Below are 19,000 nucleotides of genomic sequence, written 5' to 3'. Positions count from 1 at the left end.
GGAATGCTTTTCCTCCCTAACCAACTGCTTCTGTTCCAATCCTGCCTGTCTTTTAAGGCTCGGCTCTTTGGGGACTTTCAGAGAGGACTGAGATGAATGGCTTCATTTTATAAATGTGGAAAAAGAAAAGGAACAGAGCCAAATCGAACCCAGGCTTTCCTGCTCCAAATCAGTTTCTTTCCATTTGTCTTTGAGTCATTCCCAGAACCCTGCAGAGGGAACTCAGAGACCTTTTTCTTCAGTAGGAGCATATTTATCCTCTGTTCTGGAACAACTGGCAGCAAACTTTCATTTAAACAGAGGCTTTGGCCAAGACAATCTTATTAAGGGAAGTTTCACTGAGCTGGGTGGGTGAACGCAGCACCCGACCAGAACAGTGAGACCCAGTGATGCAGAGGCACAGTGGGGAAAGCCTTGAGCCGGGTGCTGTGAGGGCTTTACTGAGGAAATCCTCGACTCCCGCCTCCTCGAGGGATTAAGCCTTTTTTTCCCTTTGCAGTGTACTGGCTGGCCGGCGCCCAGGCGTGCTTCACCCTCTGCTCGGCGCTGTTTCTTCTCCCTGTCCTTCTCCTCGGCCGTCTGAAGCCGCAAACCAGAGCCAAGTGATGCATCCTCTCGGAGGCTGCCGGGGACGCGGGGCCCTTTGTCAGACTCTCAGTCCTGGGGCGCCCGAAGGAGGGACTTGGGCTCCGGGCATCAGCACCCGGCCACGCCACTCCTCACCACGACTGGGTTGCCTTCTTCAGTAATGTGGCCTGTCCATGGGGTGGGCTTGAACCGGATGAAATGGAACCTTCGTGACAAAACATCTGGGACTTAAGAAGCAATCTTGGGGTTGAGAGAGCCGAGCAATCATTCACAACACGACACGCTGCCGGGTCTCTGACGGAGAATTGTGCGTTCTCGAGGCCTCGCCATTCTCGAGGTTCTGGTGCCTTTGCCCTTTTCCACGCCGGTCTGTGACCGTGACGGCCGTATCGGCGGCCCCCGGGGAAGAGTCTGCGGGGGGTTCACTGACCCCCAGGACAGGCCAGCGATCCCAGCTTCCTTTGTGGCCTGCATGCTACGGCTGGTGACGACCAAAAATGGGGAGGGTCTGATTTTGCCTTTTTCTATAAAAAAGTTGAGCTGACCAATAGTAGCAGCCCAGGCTACTAAGATGGCTCTAATGTATGCCTAACAGTTTTATACGAGGAGCATCCTGTTCCTGAGAGTCCTGGTGGAATTCTGACAAAATATGTATGACAGATTAAAATTATTTTGCAAATTGACTTTTTAAATATGAAATATTTATTTCAAATAATCATATCTAAGCTGGGAATGGATACTGGTAGAACTGGAAAATTATTTTTGCATTTTTACATTAAATCTTTACTATAGGGGACAGCTGGGTGACTCAGTGGATGGAGAGTCAGGCCCAGAGACTGGATGTCCTGGGTTCAAATCTGCCTCAGACACTTCCCAGCTGTGTGACCCTGGACAAGTCACTTGACCCCCACATTGCCTAGCCCTTACCTCTCTTCTGCCTTGGAACCAATACACAGTAGTGATTCCAAGATGGAAGGTAAGGGGTTAAAAAAAAAAGAAATAAAATCTTCACTATGAACCATGTTGAAGCAGCCCCAGACTGGGGGGGGTGGTGTTTACTCAGGGCCTCCCCCTATTCAGATCAGCTCTCGGCTGCCATTCTATTCAGCGGGCTAAGCAGGGGGTTGCACTTACAGTTCTATGAAGTAAGAGAGTTTGACTCTTTAACTTTGGGTAGTCAGGGATAATCGAGTCAAGGCTGCTGCCCTTCCTGACATCACACTACCTTCCAAGCAGCCTAAATTAATGGCGAGACTTGGGCTAGTTCCTTCCCCTCTCTGGGACTCTTTTCCTAGGAAGGGGCTGCATTAGGTCTCAGAGCTGTTAGTTCAGAGATTGTATAATTCCAGCAGCAATGCTGAATCACCCAATATTTGCTCCTTGGTGAGAGTCTTGAGTCAGAAGGTGTAGGTTCAAATCCTGCCCCCAGTACTTACGATCTGACCTCTATGGCTCTGCATAAGTCGCTTAGCTTCCTCAGCCTTTTAATTTCCTCCTCTGTAAAACAGAGGACTAGATTCCACGGCTTCCAAGGTTTCTTCCGGCTCTAGTGTTATTTTGGCAAGACCCTGGGTTGACATAGACACAGCACACAGACATGGTTCAATCTCACCAAGGGGGGAAATTGAGGAAAATGTTCATGTCAGGTTTGTGGTATGGAAAGATCAATTTGAAATAAGAATTTAGGCAAGTCATTTAGTCGTTTTGCACCTCAGTTCCCTTCCCTTGTCATCAAAGGAGACCGGACTAGACTATTGAAAGAAACTCTTTTAGTTCTAGAGCCTGTGACTGTGAGGCCCAGAGAAGGGGGGGGGGGGAGAGGATAGGAAGAGGAAGAGAGTGAGGGAGAGGGAGAGGAAGAGAGGGGAGAAGGAGAGGAAGAGGGAGAGGAGAGGAAGAGGAAGAGGAAAAGGGTGAGGGAGAGGAGAGGAAGGAAAGGGAGAGGAAGAGTGGGGAGAGTGAGGGAGAGGAGGAGGGAGGAGAGGAAAAATAGGAGAGGAAGAGGGAGAGGAAGAAGGAGAGGGAGAGGAAGAGGGGGAGAGGAAGGGGGAAGGGGGGTCAGGCAATTTGGATGTCTTTCATCCGGTCAGTGTCCTGTCTTCATGGAATAGAAATGCTGTCATCCCTCGCTATATCATGGTGCATTTATCGTGGCTTCATTCTATCATGGGCTTAAAAAAACCCAATTCTGCATCACAGAGTGCTTGCTCCATGGTGGGATTTCGTGAGAATACCAGAGTACTGTGGAAATGCAGTAGGCGGCGAGCTCAGATTTTCACCTGTCGTGGGGGTCACTCCAGTAGGCAGGTCTCCGTGAACCCTCGGACCGCACAGGCTGGCCCAGGGGCTGAGGAAGTCTGGGAGCTGTCGGGGGACGGGAGTGTCGAGGGTAGGTGGCTTGCTGCAGAACGGCAAGGCAAGGGCAGTTAGCCGGCCTTTCAGAGTTTGGGTGCCAGGCCTTTTCAGACGCAGCTCATTGGCTATGGATCAGGTGAGTGGCTATGGAGTGTCGGCTGTGTGCCGGGTTACATACTGTGGCTAGAAGCAGAAAGGAAGCCACTCCTTCTCCCAGAGGAGAGTACAGAGCCGCGGCCAGGGATGCAGACACAAACTAGAAAACCAGCAAATGAATACAAGGCAGTTTTGGAGGAGGCCCTGGAAGTTGGGAGATGTGGAAGAGGCATGAAGAAAGAGGATTTGCAGGTCATAGAGATAATCTGTGTGGAACTATGGTTGTTGTAACTGGATAATCTGGCTTGCAGACTAGAGAGCTGCTAGGAGAACCTGAGGGATGCCTCTATGTTATGGGGATAGAAGTACTCCTGAGAGATAGATGGAGAGATGCTGCTTGTGGGGTTGCTCTGGGCTGCCTATTGATCCCTATTAACCTCTAATGGCTAATAAGTCAAGTCTACCCTTCTCCTCCTAGTTTCCACTCACACCCTTCTGCCTTCCTTTCCCCTCCCCTGGTCTTAGCCAGCCACCTTCTAAGTAACTCAGGGGAACGATGAGATTTCGGAGAAATATTCTTTACTCTTTTTTTTCTCAGGTAAAGGGGTTTGTTGGGAACAACAGGATGGAGATTGAGGTGAGAGGGATGAAGGTGTCCCTAATCTCTAAGGAGAATTAGGAGGGTGTGGGAAATGTCAGTCCAGCCACAGCTGTGACTCAGAGACAGCCAGAGAGATGGAGGACAAGTATTTTTCTTTTTTTTCTTTCTTTAGTCAGATAATCTCTGCTTGAGTAATTCAAGTCCAGACTCTGTCAAAAGCCACAAAGGCCTCTCTCTCTCTGCCTAGGTCAGGAAAAGCCAGTCTCCCTTGGTCAGTAACCCCCAGAGAGCCCCTGTGTCCGTTCCTCTCCTCTGGCCAGGCTCCCAATTGCCTCCTTCTGGGAACATTCCGTTTGGAAACTTCACCTTGATTTTGGAGATCAGGTCCCCAGCTTGGTCTGCATGCCTGGCTTGTCCTGCAAATCCTCTCTTTCTTCATGCCTCTTCCACAGAGACTGGGAGGTGACGCCTGAGCTGTGGCTGGAAAGGATGCCTGGGGCTTCCAGGATGGGAAGTGAAAGAGCGAGAGACACCCTGGCCCAGGGAAGAAGCTGTGTGTGCCGAGGCAAGGGGAGGCGGTCAGTCCAGCCAGAGCCCCGAGCAAAGGAAGAAGTAGGGGAGATTCGGGTCAGAAAGGCAGAGAGGGACATGGCTTGGACAATATTAATATCCCTCCATCCCATCATTAGAAGAGCTTGATTCAGGAACAAACGCATTTCAAATTTATGAGTGAATCTCTGCCCTTCCAAAAGGGCCAGCCAGCATTTGTGGGAGCAGCATCTACCCCTGATACAGGGGTTCCTGCCGCCTCACTTACCCATTCTCAGCAGATAAAATGATCCTGAGTCTACTCAACACAATAGCAGCTCCCCTTTCTAGGGTGCTGAGGCTCGGCAGTGCTGGACAATCTGCTTAAAGCGTTTTTCTCACATCCCTGTGTGCAGAATGAGTAAGAGCACCATACACATTTGGTAGAGGAAGATACCGAGACTCTGAGGTCAAGTGACGTACATAAGAATGGCCTCAGACACAAGTTTCCTGGCTTTCCACCAGGGATTCTAGATCTGGGCAGAATAATAATATATAATAATAAACACTGCTAGCATGTTTGCAGTGTTTACTATGTGTCAGGCACTGAGCTTTAAAAATAAATCTCATTTGATCCTCATAATAATCCTGGGAGGTAAGTGCTGTTTCTTTGTCTTACTTTACAGATTTGGAAACTGAGTCAGAGAGAAGTAGGAAGACTTGTCCAGGGTCACACAGCTTGTCTGAGACTGGATTTGAATTCAATTATTGGACACTTTAGGCCTGGCAATCTAACCACTGTACCACCTGGCTGGCCCTATAGAATTCAGGAGGTCTGTAGACTTGGATGGGGAACCCCCCCCATTATATCTTTATTTTTACCTTTTGCTGAAATTTAGTATTTCCTTTCATTATCTAAAAAACATCATTCAGAGATGGGTCCAGAGGCTTCACTAGATTACCACAGGGTCCATGATCTGAGGTGAAGAATCTCTGCTTGAGATTCTCTGTGTCATGATGAGCAAGGGAAGGACATGCCAGGGGGCAGGCAGGCAGCGGACTTGGCAGCCCGGGCCTCTTCATTAGGGAGACGGGATCTGCCGTAAGTCTTCTTCATAAGAGCTTCTGTTTTCTCATCCGCAAATGGAGATAATTAATTCATGCCTCACTTCTCTCCTCACTAGGTATAGCATAAGGAAAGGACTCCGATGAATCATTATGAGTAAAGCTTCAATGAAATAGCAAAAAGCTGTTACTCTGGGCCACCAGTTTTTATGACAGAAAACCCGTGTCTGAACTCCAACTTTGCCATCATGTGCACGTACGATGCAATTTGCGTGACCTCTGGCAAATCTCATCACCTAAAACCTCAGTTTCTTGATTTGTGAAATGAGCAAATGTGAGGGTTAGGTGATAGCATGCAAAGTAAACCCGAGAGTGTTATTGACACCAGCTAGAGAAGTCGCATGATTATGTCCTGCTCCCATCTCGGAGGGTGGGGGCTCTGGAAGTTCCTCAGCGAGGCACAGTACCTTGCAGGGGCAGGCCTGGGGAGCAGCTCTTAAGGACTATGATGGCTATGCATTAACAGGAGGCGTACTCCCACCAAAGGAACGAAAACCTCAATTATAAGAATAAAAGCTGTTTATGGTATCTGATGGCGATTTTGAGAAAGATTTCAACAGATCTCTTTTTTCAGTTGGGATGAAAGGAAGACATAGCATGAATGATTGATGTGATCCAAAGGTAGAAGCCTGCTTTTTCTGAAGCATCCATGAAAAATTCTCCCTTTCAGGGAAGTCGGAGTTAAAATACCACACAAAGCACAATGGCTCCCTGTAGCCTACAGCTACCAACAACTGCAGTTAGTGCTTCAAAAGGATCAGGTTTGTTTTTCTCCTTTTGGAATCAGTAAGGCAGAGAGGAAGGCGTCTTATGTGGATGCTCTTTGTAAGAATTTGTAGAATAACCTGGACAAGAGTGGCCCAGGATGAGAAGGCCCAGAGAGCTGCAACTGGCACAGGAGGAGGTGATAGGAAAAATGAAACCACAAATCCACTGCCCTGAAGCAAAGCATATCATATTTTCACTTTTAAAAAAGGGACTATTTTTGATGGAATGAAAATGATAGAGTAACATCCAAACTGTTCCTCAGAGTTCAGGCACGGAGACTGTTTAAAGAAGAATTTATTAATGAGCAAAACAATGCTACAATGAAGAAAGAAAAACACAGGATTTATCTTCTGAAGTTTATAGCCACATATGCAATTACATCAGATACTGTAATACAAAGAATTAAAAGAAAAAATTACAAAATTGGAAATTAAGTCATTGCATATGTGGGAAGAGAGAAAGGGAAGGATCCATCGTTAATTAAAACAGAGTGATGGTGAACTGTAATTACGATCGGCAATAAAACACAATTCAGCAAAAGAAGTTAAGTCTGCTTTCTAGTGTACATAGGACATACAAGGTTAGGATACAAGCTCAAAGCCATTAGTGCCATGCAGTCTGCTCTAAACGTTACTGTTTAGGTGTCTTTCTTATGCAGTGATTTGCTATGACTTCTAGCCCCGCCCTACATCTACCCATTTCCACCAACAGCTATCCAATATTGACTTGCTCTTTCCACTGCTAACCCTCCTTTTCCCTGCAACTCTACAATGTTAGTAGCTTTCCCATGTCCCCTTGAACAGTTGTAGGTGTAACCCGAGACCAAATACCGCTTTTCATTGGTGAGGTGATGGTTGTATTGCATGACTGAACCGGTTCTCTGTTTTGAGGAATTTTATATTGCATCAAAGGGAAAGAAATGGTATTGTCACTATTGCACTTTATTTCAAGTCATCAAGCAACATTATCAGGGCATTCTACAAGGGGAATGAGTTATGAGGACCATCTTATGTTTGTCACTACTTGGAGAAAAATTGTTTTTTTTTTTTTGAGCTTTTAAGCAGAACATTCAAAAGTGAACTCTGGGTAGAAGATGTCAAATTGTGATTATTATAATTAAACTGTTTTCATAACCCTGAAATTTTCAGTGTTTTAATTTGCTGTATGAAGACAGAAATAAATCTGAAAATACCCCCAAATTTCATAAAAAGTGACTCAAATAGTTAACCTTGCCCTCTCTATAGTCTCTAGTAAGAAAAGTTATTTCTGACAAAATAAAACTAAAAAAAGTTGTTCTATCAAAAAAGGAATGTTCAGAATTGGAAAGGAGGTTTGAACTGCCAATTCACAGGAAACTCTAGCAAGTAGTCCCCCCAACTCCGAAATGCCATCCACAATATTTTGGGCACCCGAGGGGATAAGAGGCCAGTATTAATAACTTTGTATTTGGGCTGGAGGGGGAAGATATCATCGCGCTAGTAAACCATGATGGATGGATACAGCTTTACAACTGCTACTCACCAAATGCTTTCTATAGTCTGTCAAAACAACTCTAAGTGTAATCTACGGCAGAACGTAAACCACCCGAGAGCAGGAGCTGTTTGGAACGGGGCCTGGCGCCTAGCAGATACTTCCTAAATGCTTGGCGACAGGCTGACCCATGGAAGGGTGGATGCCCACCTCTAATAGGAACACTTCGTGGTAGCTGTGGTTTTCAGAACTATCTGATCCGAAGGCTCACCTCTCTGCCCATTTCCTCATATGGCTACTTAAGCTACATTTCATGGGGTCAGTGACTGTTTTTCCTTAGCCCAGTCAAGGTTCTCTGAATCTACGGTGCAGCAGCAAATACCTTCAGCTCAGTCATCTGAGACAACACAAGGTTAAGCAGACGCCTAGCCGTGACAGATGCAAGCTTACTTTATTAATCACTTCTGTAGGAAGGGATGCAAGATGGGAGGGAGGTTGCCAAAGCCTTGTGTAGAGCATGATCTGTACCCACAGCTAGCTTGCAGAAGCACATAGTCTCATTCTGTTCAGGAGTATATTCTTTCTGAAAACACAACGGCAAAGAGTTTTAAATGACCTGCTGTGACTTAGGAGCATGGTGCTAGAGAACGGGAGGGACTTCTGAGGGTTAGAAGACTTTATGACTGGATTATATTACTAAAAATTCTTGGGGAAGAGCTTTTTCCTTTGAACACAGTGGCTCCAAGTCTTCTACATGAGACTTTAAAAGTGGCGTACCAGTTAAGAACAGATCTGAAGTTAGCTGCTAAGAACTCAGGGTTAGCACCTTTCTGCAAGTTAATTGAATTTGCTGTTAAAAACTCTACCCTGGGAGCTTTGCCTAGGGTGACTAGCTGGCTTCGTTTCTGCATTCCATTACAACATAAGACAAAACACTCAGTACAATCACATATGTCCTAGTGGTTAATGAAGGATTTGGGGCTTTAAAACATGACAGTGTTTCTGCAGCGCGCGGGGCCATTAGGAGTCACTTTTCTTTTTGCTCTTTTTCAGAAAGGAAGGAGTACGGAACTTCTTTTTCTTTTTGGAGGGGGACTTCCCAGGGGATTCATCACTCCCAGGGTCTGCAGCCATTCCCTCCTCGGCAGTTGGTGTGGTGGCCTCTTCAACAGGGGGAGATGGGTTTTCTGGATTTTCTGCAGCAGGTAATTCAGTTTGGCTTTGGATGTGAACTTCATCACGTCTACTTTCCTCCTCCTCTTTCTCAAAAGGTGGGAAGCTAAGTGCTTCTGAAGGCTCATCAGGGGAGAGGTCTGGAAGGGTTTGCTTGAAGGTTGCAGCATCACTGTCATCTCTGTAAGTCTGGTCCTGCTGTGTGTCTAATAGATGTAGGAGTAAGATAAACTATTGAGTAATGAAGAGTGGCTCTATTTAGATTTTTAAGTATCACTTCTAAAATGAGAAATGCTTTGAATGTGAAGATAACATTTTTGCTGACATATTATTAAAATAGTTTTTTTTATTCCTCTAATTTACAGCTGAGAGCAATAGATGTAAAAAAGTTTTAATGAAAGGTTATTTTTAACTGGAGAGCCTACTGACAAAATGAGATCTAATCAGAGACCTCCAAATCATTAAGTCAACATGAGTATAAGAAAAAGGGGAGGAAGTTTTAAGCAATGACTGACTAGGGAATAAAGACACATGGCTGCAAACACTCATAAATGGCTTCTGACAGTGGAAAGGCAGTATTATACTATGAATAGCTGGCCTTGGTGTCAGGAAAAGTCCAATCAGGCACACAGTGGCTGTGTGACCTTAAAGTGAAACACTTAAACTCTCAGGGAACTCTGTAAGAATATAAACTGGATAATAGTCTATATAAACAATTTGCAATGGTGAAGATAGTAGGTTTACTGAGAGTTCCCTCTACTACTAAAATCACAGGTCTTAGTTAAAAAAAATAACACATGATGCAAGTTTTTGGTTAAAAGTGCTTATAAAAACTGAGTACTACTCTGGGCCCATAATATTTGGTCTTCTGCTGGATGACCAGCCAAAGCAGTCCTTTGACATCAACATCAAAGGCAAGAAAAGGCTTATGAGCCTCAGAAAAACTACTGCTGAGTAGAGAAAGAGGTAGAAGTGAATTTTTCCCATATATTTGAATAGTTCCATGTAATATGAAGAAAAGAGTATGTTACAAAAAAATGTGACTTGCTTAAATAAGAGCCTGTGCATTTGATTCCCTTAGTATATCATGCTAAAAACTCACCACCTCTCATCCTGTACAATAAGCCTGTGAAAAACCAGTTCTGGGGACTTTCTAAGAAGACTGTAAAGTTAAGAACAACTGGCATGTTAGTGAACACCAACTGTTTAGCATTCAAAATCAAGCCAAAAGTTAGAATGGGTAAGTGATGAGTAGTTAGAAAGTAAGCCTTAAATAAGAGTTAATCTGCAGATAGACTTCAAAAGGAAAAGGCCAGTATTGATTAAAAGCTGCCTTAGGAGGTTCTAGTCCAACAAACCCTTTAGCATTCATTTTAGAAATACTTGGATTATAATGCAAAATTGCAATTGTCCTCTTAATTACCGTGCATATTAGTAGATGCTTTCAGCTTGGAAAACAGCGAAAGGGGTTGCAGTGCATACACCATACCCTTCCCAAATCTTTAAGGAGCTGAGATTCATTTGGCAAAGATGACACAAACTTGCAGCAGTATTACTCTTCAAATCAGATGTGTGCCTATTGATATTTGGAAGAACTATCATTTTGCCAAATGTCAGAGTTCAAGAATAATGCTAGGAGTAATTCAGCTGTTAATCCAGAAGTACTAGTAATTCAAGTTTAAGTCAGTAATTTAGAATATATCAACTCACTGGGCACCAGAGCAACTAATATTTTTTTTTCTTTTTTGGCAACTAACTTTCAATGCTAGTTTTAGATATTAAAGGTTTGCCAATAAAACAAATGGTGGATATAAAATACTCCTGGTTTTCAATTAAAATTTAGCAGGCTATCACCCACAAGAATTGAAAATTGAAGGGCATGAGAAGAATGAAAATTCTCTAATCTTCTGAAATTCATTTGCATATACAATCTGTCAGGAATGCTCTGGTTCACTTGGTAGTACATACATGTGGGGAAATGTCTCAAGTATTCCTTTCAAGGGTCTGCATCCAATTATACTGTAACATCAGATGTCACTCAATCACAGGTGACAAGAGATCTAGAATTCCAAGAAGGCAACCTTGAAAAGAGAATTAATGTTTTTCTCCAAGTACAAAAAATAGAAGTGAGCCTTTTTGCTTTTTTTTCCAAAAGGGAAAAAAAAAAGGAAAACAGGAAACAATACTCCATAAAAAAACGAGGACGCAAGAGAATGAAGCAAAGCACACAGAATTCCAGTTAAGAAGCAGAAACAGATCAGATTATGGGATGATACTTACTATGGTAACAGGTATTCTTTAGCATATCCATCTCCTGTTTGTAACGCAGCCACAAGAAGAGAAAAGCACAAGTAGAAAAATCTAGGCATTCAATCACAGCCATTGTGTTAAAGTAAAAGAATGGTACATGCCATTCTTAGAGGGCAAAGAATGGGATGAAGAAGTGAACTCGAGACTTGTAAAACAGACAAGTGATATACCCCAATATACAAGGAGAAAAAGGACACAGACGAATTAGATTACACCCACTTAACAGACACAAGGCTAAATAGAAGAGCTACAGCTTTTGCAGCCCTCAAAAAATGCAATGAAGACTGGTCTGGCCTACTTTGAGTGATGCTACTACAGCAAGTTAAATTAAAAACTCAGATGCCAAATTAGATAGCATTTGTCCCCACAGGTGTAATCTAAACACAATAAAGTTGAAGAAATGTGCAATTAGTGGGCAGGATTGACCATGTTTAAAAGTTAGGATGGGGGTGATTCAATGAAGCTCGGTCTCCTAGTTTAACACAACATTTAACTAAAGGGACTGGCTTCATTTTAAACCACCTAGAATAAAACTGAGGGGAATAATAAGAGTCACTTGTAGTCTGGGAGTTGTGGAAACAGTCTTGGTGATAATGCACACTTCTTGATTATTGTTAATGGAACCATTGCCAAATCAGTAACATTTTTCTTCAGCCAAAACAAAATTCATTCCTCTTAATACCACAAATACAGTCCACACTATCCCATGCATCATACCACACAGGTGCAGCTCCAGCAGACACGGTCCACCCATCCATCCATCCTTCTAACCCCAAGTAACTTACCTTCCTCAAGTTTAACTGGTGTACTAGGTGGAGTATGAGCATCAGCAGGGTCTGGAGGGCTGCCTTCTTTCTGCTGTGTCACTTCTACGTTTTCTATACGGGTAAGGGAATTAGGATCAAATTAGATGGGAAATTTGTTAGAATTCTGGAACAAATTTCAATATTATTTTAGCAAAAAAATTTTTTTTCTGAATTTGATTTCCTTATCATTGCCATGCAATTCTAAGCAAGCAAAAGCAGTATACTGAAGAGGACCAGACATAATCTTCTGCTATACTTCTCTAATCTAGATTTCATACCACATATTTATCTAGACATCTTGGATTGCAGAACTCTCTTTTCCTACTCCAAAATGAGAGCCATTTGATTCAAATTTTGACTTGCTCCAACTCTTAAAGATCTAATCCAATTTAACTACTGATGAACATGGAAGATAAAGAACAAGAAGAAATGTCCTACCTTATATCCTCTTTCAGAACCATGGTCTCACAGAGTCTAACCTTCTCCATTTCAGAAAGAAATTATAAAATTTCATGACTACTATATGTATCTAATTCACTTGGTAAGTATTATTAGGAGTAATTAATTATAAACTTACATTTCTGTAAGTACTAATTTAAGATTTATAAAGTGCTTTCCTCAAAACAACCTCTTAAATATGTAATTCAAGTTTCATTATGCTCATTTTACAGATGAGGCTAAAAATGTTAAGTGACTTACCTATGGTTAGAAAGTGGCAAAGCCAGAACTTGAACTTGGGTCTACCTTCTCATTATACAATGATATTCTGGTTTTTACTTCTTTGCACTAGATTGATAAAATCCAGTTCACACATAAGCTGCTTCTATCTATAAACAATCTTCTATAACTTCATTAACTGCTCCTTCTTCCCTGCCCCCATCCTCCATTGCCTACTGAAAAAGGGTAAATATCACTTATAGTCTCAGACAAAAAAATAGGCTATTGATGGATCACGTACCTGGGAAAATTCAAATTTCTTTGTTTGGAAAGAAATAACCACTAAAAACCATATGCTAAGCATTTCAGATTTCTGGTGTTCATTTGAATAGCTTAGCAGCAGCAGCAGCTATATGTAAGGGCAACCGTAGAAGGACTTCATGGATAGGCTGCGTAGGATGGTGGACTGTATAACCCTTCCAAATCAAAGCTATTAATCCCCGGTCTTTGCCAACTTAATGCAGACGGCTCTTTCTAGAGACTAGGTGGCTGCTGGCCTGCAACTTCATCAAAACTCACCTCTCACTCACTGTCTATATGTGGTGGAGGAAACCTAGGAATTATGTTTTTGAACGACACCAATCTGTGGCCTATGAGAAGTGAGAGTTCTCTGAAAGAATGGAATATAATTCCAAGAGAACTTTATTAGGACGGAGAAAAGAAATGCCGTCACCCACTTCTCATTGGAAAATACTGTACTGGAGCAGCTAGGTGGCTCAGTATATAGAAAGCCAGGCCTAAAGATGGGAGGTCCTGGGTTCCAATGTGGCCTCACACACTTTCCAACTGTGTGACCCTGGGTGACTCACTTAACCCCCCACTGCCTAAACCATATACTCTTCTGCTTTGGAATTGATACTAGTAACAATTCTAGGACAGAAGATAGAGGGTTTGGTTTCTTTAAAGGGAAAATAGTGTACTATGAGAAAATGTCATGTCAATTTACATTTGATAGTAATTTTGCTTGCTTTGAACTGAATGCAAATAATGGGATTTTATCAATGTCACTCAGCAAAAGGGCATATTAGACTAACATAGCATGCAGTGATAGGCACATATTCCCATAAGATTTAGAATGTGTTTTTTTTTAATAGCAGTTACATGACAAAGTAGTGAAGGTTAGTCTAAAATAGGAACCAAAAAAAGCCCTGAAGTATAAAAGATTTCCTCAGGAGTAGAAAGCCATTCCCAGATAACCCCCCCCAGCCCAAAATCTCCACCAATGAAAGAATTTGATCATTAGCCCCTGAGGTGGTAAATCAAGGCAGTCTGAAGACTTCTAGGGACAGCAGAGATACGTGGAGGTTCCAGGCAGGGAGATTAGGGGAGTGGTCGTCCAGACTCAGTACCTGAGCTCTCAGTAAAAAGGTCGGGGTTGGAGTTTAATGCTTTGATGACTGCAATGTGAAATTCCTTGTGGGAGGACCGCAGTTCCTCAGAGTCTTTCAGGTGAAGGCAGGGGATTATCTGCTGCACAGCTGAACAAGAAACCCATGCAGCAGTGAACTCACAGTTAGGAAAAGACTGAGACAGCCTGCACCTTCACCGAGGTCAATGAGTTGGGCTTCTGTTGGTTCCTTCATCCTTGGACTTTGCTTGGGTTGCTTTTCCAGGCCAGGGATTTCTTTTAGTTATTTGAAACTACCTGTTACTCTCTATTCAATTCTGACTCTGTTATTTATTAGTCTTAGCCTGGTGCTACTTTCAAAGTGTAGCCTTCAAGAGAATCATATGAGAAAGACACAGTGTGGCCCAGGGATGGGAGGTCCTGGATTCAAATCTGTCCTCAGACATTTCCTAGCTGTGTGACCCTAAGCAAGACACTGCCTAGACCTTACTGCTCTTCTGCCTTAGTTATAATACACAGTATTGATTCTAAGATAGAAGGTAAGAAAAGAAGAAAGCAAACCACAGTGCCCACAAACTAGGGTAAGATCAGAATCTTACATGAAATCCAGAATACCAAGGTACTGGAATACCAACAACTCTTCCAAATAGGAGCAGAAGCTAATAATCCCAAGGATATAAAACTTGCTAAAAATTCCCTCAATATCCTGCCTAAAATGATTTTCTAAAGAACAAACTAAGTGGATGGCATAAATAAGATCAGACAGAATGTTTAGAAGGTTAAATTGCTCTCACAGTCCTCAGAAGCATTCCCTGAGATGCGGTGACTCAGAAGCAGCAGGGGGAGGGGGGAAGGTGAGGCACACAAAGGTGGACGTTTTTGATTGGAGGGCGGGGTGTGAGGACAGCTCGCCCAAGGTCACACGTATGGCTGATGGCACAGCTAAAGCAGCCATCTAGGCCTCCATCCAGCTAGCCCACTGTTCTTCCCTGGAGTCATGCGTGAAAGCACTAAGAACTGCCGACAGTGTTCTGGCCCATCCTCCCATCCACCCCTCTTGACTGATGATTTATGGGAGGACTCTTCTGCCAAGGTCATGAAGAACTGAAACCTGGCAAATCCAACAAATGCCGTGATTTATGAGTCTTGTGCCAGGCAAGACAACTTGAGGAAAGCCCAATGGCTGTGTCAGAAAGCTCCAGGGAGTCCTTACCTTAGAGCAACAGAAAGCATCCCAAAGGGCCAGTCTACCCTTCACGATGCATCTCCTCTCCTCTCTCCCAACCTTATCTCTCCTCTCTCCTGCCATTTGTCCACTCTTTTCCCTCCTTTCTCTTTCCCCCTGCCCTCTGCTTTAGTGGGTTGTGATGCTTAAAGGTATTGCTTAGTTATGATGGCAGCACTAAGCCCTTTAAAAGGATTATCACGAAGTATCAGCAAACCTTATACCACAAAGAACTAAAACACAAAACAGAACCACCACCAAAAAACCCAAATTCCCTATTTCTCCTGGAAATTTCCAAATAAACATTTTTTATAACAATAGCAATAGTTTCCCTGTTGTGCTGGGCTGGGGTGACCTCTCCCTTTCCTGTACTCCTTATATTGTGCTCTGACTTGTAGTCATTTGTGTCTGTGCCTTGTCTAGGTTGCAAACCTTATCAGGGCAGGGACCATATCTTACTCTGCTTTGTCTCCTCCCCACTCCCTCATAGCCACCCCACTTAGGGCCTTAGTCTCTATTGAACTGAATTTTTAAATAAGTGCTCAAACCTTCTGGGCCCTTCTGCTTCCGTTCCACTTCTCTCCGATACTCCTCCAGTTCTCGGTCAGTGAGCTTGTTGAAGGGGTTTGGTCCTGTTGTGCTCACTATAACTTTTGGTTGGTACTCCTTTTCAATAATAGCCTTTGAAGCAGTCACCAGTTCACCCTGATAAAATACAACAACCAAATGTCTGCTATAAAGCCAAAATGTATTTAAAAGCTACTTAACCTTGACAACGGGTCAAGTTAGGGAGAAAACAATGAAATTTTGAGATTAATCAAAATTAATCCTAGAAGTGCTGCATTTGTTTTTCCTTAGGGTCAGCAGCATTCTCAGACAGATTGTTCCCCTAGCACAATATAAATTTGATCCTAAAATATTCAGTTATCAGAAGCAAGAATCTATGAAGAATGCAAAATGCCAAATCAGTTTAGATTGTTTTTAAAGGAAAAAAAAAACAAAAACCAAGTTTTCTAATAGTAATAAGGATTAAAAAAAAAAAGGGATACATTACCTTCTTCAGATCATGAAAAGTATCATGAATTCTTATCTTTAATCAGGGTAAAATATGTTCTGAGACGTTTTGCACCCAGAAGAGCACAGATCAATTCTATTCTTTTCCCTATGTATTTAGACAATTTTAGTCTACTTGCTGACCCTTAATTCCTCCCCAAAATGCAGAGAAATGGAAATGGTAGGTCTCTTCTTCAACTTGGAGAACTCACCCTGGTAAAGATAAAAGCTTGATTCTTTCCAAATGCTAAAATCTTTCTGTTATCAGTTTCAGAAAGAAATTGGTGGCAAGGTAAACAGAAAATGGGACAATTTATAACTCTTATCATTAGTGTAAATGATTGGTCAATGTTGGTAAACATTTCTTTTGGGAGAGCCACAGTCCTAGGAATACTGAGTTACCAGAGAACTCCACCCTGAGATTGACCATAACATTTCTCTTCAGCTCATGTTGTTTGGGACCTGGGCTCCAGATTGCATTTGATTAATTTGCTAAACAAACATTTGTTATATGTTTAGTTTGTTAAAGATTCAAATCAGAACTGAAATACAGAAATCAAAGTTACTTTGGATTTTAGTATGGGCTAACTCTTGCTTCTAAGGAAATAATCACATCTAAGAAATTATATGTACAAGTCAATAATATAGATAGACTGGATCTTCTCAATGCATTTTGATAGATAATGGTGCCAATTATATAACAATATAGAAGAAAAACAATGGTCTTACAGTCAGCAGAAGACCTAAGTCTTAGTACTGGTCCTGACATTATTTAGTTCATCTGACTCTGGGGAAGTCATTTCATTACCTCTAGTTTTAGTTTTCTCATCTTTAAAATGCAGATTATACTTATACTATCTGTCTATAGAGTTAATGGGAGCTAACTGCTTTATGGACCTCAAAGAGCTGTATAGATGTGAGCTATTGTTATTCATGATACTGCAAGGGGAAGCTGTTTCTATTGCCAGAGATCCATTTCAGCAAAACTAAATTGAAAGGACGAGTGATACTCACAATTTCAAGAGAGGAGATCAAGGAAAGGAGACTTACTTTCCTCATTGTCCTTGGACCCTCCTAGATAATCTCTGATTGGAACAAATGAATTTTTTCTGAGAAGATGTAAGAATAGAAGGAGATAGAGCACAGCTCTTATTACAGGAGCACATCTCTCACTCTACTCTGCTGTGTCTGAAGCTCATCAGCATTACTATGCTCAGTGCCAGAAACTGCATTTTAATAAGTACATGGATAAGCTGGAACATATCAAGAAGGTGGTAACTAGAATGGTTGGTCTTAAGATCATGCCATACAAGAACTAGCATTGGAGACAGTCAGCTGAAGAATAAAAAAGTTGGCCAGAGAAAAAGGGGGAGGGTGAAAGGGGGCAACAGCCTAAATGATAAATGTACTATTTAAAGAGCTATCATGGGAAAGAGGGATTAGAATTGCTCTTGTTGGTCCCCAGAGGAAGAACTGAGAATAATGAATAAAAGGAAAAGCTTTCTAACAATTATAGCTATCTAAAAGATTAATAGGGTACCTTGAGAGCATGTTAGGTTTTCCTTTCTCTAAGTCTTAAAGCAAATGCTAGTTTGTGACTGCTTATTGGGAGTGCTATACAGAGGAGTCCTATTCAGATAGGGATTGTACTGGATCACTTCATGTGAAATGAAAGGTTGGATGAATCAAAAGCCAGAATTAAGGTTGCTGGGAGAAATAAGAACAATCTCAGATATGTAAAGAGACCACTCTGATGGCAGAAAGTCAAGAAGGATTAAGAAACCTCTTGATAAGGGTAAAAGAGGCATTTGATTCTCATTACTTCCTGGCAAATAGAGGGAGAAAAAATGGAAGCAGTATGTGATTTTATATTCTTGGGCTCAAAGATCACTGCAGATGGTGACTGTAGCTATGAAATTAGAAGGTGCTTGCTTTTTGGAAGGAAAGCTATGGCAAATCCAGACAGTATACTAAAAAGCAGAGATATCACCTTGTTGTCAAAGCTTTTCTTTTTCCAGTAGCAATGTGTGACTATGAGAGTTGGACTATAGGAAAAGCTAAGTGCCAAAGAAACATGCTTTCAAACTGTGGTGCTGGAGAATTAAAAAAAAAAAATTCTTATCTTCCATCTCAGAATCAGCACTAAGTTTTGGCTCCTAAGCAGAAGAGCAGTAAGGGCTAGGCAACTGGGGTTAAGTGACTTGCCCAGAGTTACAGCTAGGAAATGTCTGAGGTCATATTTGAACCCAGTACCATCCATCTCTAGGTCTGGCTCTCAATCCACTTCCACTGAGCCACCTACCTGTTCTACAGGAGAAGACTTTTGAGAGTTCCTTGGACAATAGGGAGATCAAATCAGTCAATACTTAAGGAAATTAACTCTGACTATTCATTAGAAGGGCAAATACTTAAGTTGAAGTTTAAATACTTTGATTACATAATGAGAAGAAAGGACTCATTGACAAAGACTCTGACACTGGGAAAGATTGAAAGCAAAAGGAGGAGACAGCAGAGGATGGGACGGATAGTATTAGAAAGGGTATATGAAATAAATGGATGCTGATGGTGGTTAAGAAAAGGATATTGTTTTCTGGAACATAATTTAAGATATTAGAGAAGGGGGTTCTTGGCCAATCCATTTGTTTCCTTAGGATTCACAGACTCCCAGACTCTTTTTTTTTAAACCCTTACCCAATACTGTGTATTGGCTCCAAGGCAGAAGGGTGGTAAGGGCTAGGCAATGGGGGTTAAGTGACTTGCCCAGGGTCACACAGCTGAGAAGTGTCTGAGGCCAGATTTGAACCTAGGACCTCTTGTCTCTAAGTCTAGGCTCTCAA

The 19,000-nt window shown here is 42.3% G+C and overlaps 2 protein-coding genes across 34 annotated transcripts in view; one reads left to right on the top strand and one right to left on the bottom strand.

Annotated features, from left to right (window-relative positions):
- Positions 1–1,271, top strand: part of MFSD10 (major facilitator superfamily domain containing 10) — a 37,398-nt gene extending 36,127 nt beyond the window's left edge. For both annotated transcript variants that reach the window (XM_007496818.3, XM_001373597.4), the window contains exon 13: positions 500–1,271. In XM_007496818.3, coding sequence (XP_007496880.1) covers positions 500–606 — 107 coding nt within the window. In that variant the 3' untranslated portion in view covers positions 607–1,271. The remainder of the gene's footprint in view (positions 1–499) is intronic.
- A 5,066-nt stretch (positions 1,272–6,337) lies between these two features.
- The window catches only part of ADD1 (adducin 1), a 144,788-nt gene continuing 132,125 nt past the window's right edge, over positions 6,338–19,000 (bottom strand). For 10 of the 32 annotated variants that reach the window (XM_056802359.1, XM_056802355.1, XM_056802348.1 and 7 more), the window contains 4 exons: positions 15,659–15,815; positions 11,800–11,892; positions 10,985–11,018; positions 6,338–8,910 (listed from right to left, as the gene is read on the bottom strand). In XM_056802359.1, the coding sequence (XP_056658337.1) occupies position 8,910; positions 10,985–11,018; positions 11,800–11,892; positions 15,659–15,815 (285 nt within the window). In that variant the 3' untranslated portion in view covers positions 6,338–8,909. Of the gene's footprint in view, positions 8,911–10,983; positions 11,019–11,799; positions 11,893–13,886; positions 14,016–15,658; positions 15,816–19,000 lie in introns of those variants that run through there. The other 22 variants (XM_056802334.1, XM_007496823.3, XM_056802335.1 and 19 more) reach the window with 6 other exon arrangements.

The sequence above is a fragment of the Monodelphis domestica genome, chromosome 6, assembly GCF_027887165.1.
Source record: "Monodelphis domestica isolate mMonDom1 chromosome 6, mMonDom1.pri, whole genome shotgun sequence".
Lineage (NCBI taxonomy): Eukaryota > Metazoa > Chordata > Mammalia > Didelphimorphia > Didelphidae > Monodelphis > Monodelphis domestica.
This window is presented reverse-complemented; position numbering and strand designations above follow the sequence as displayed.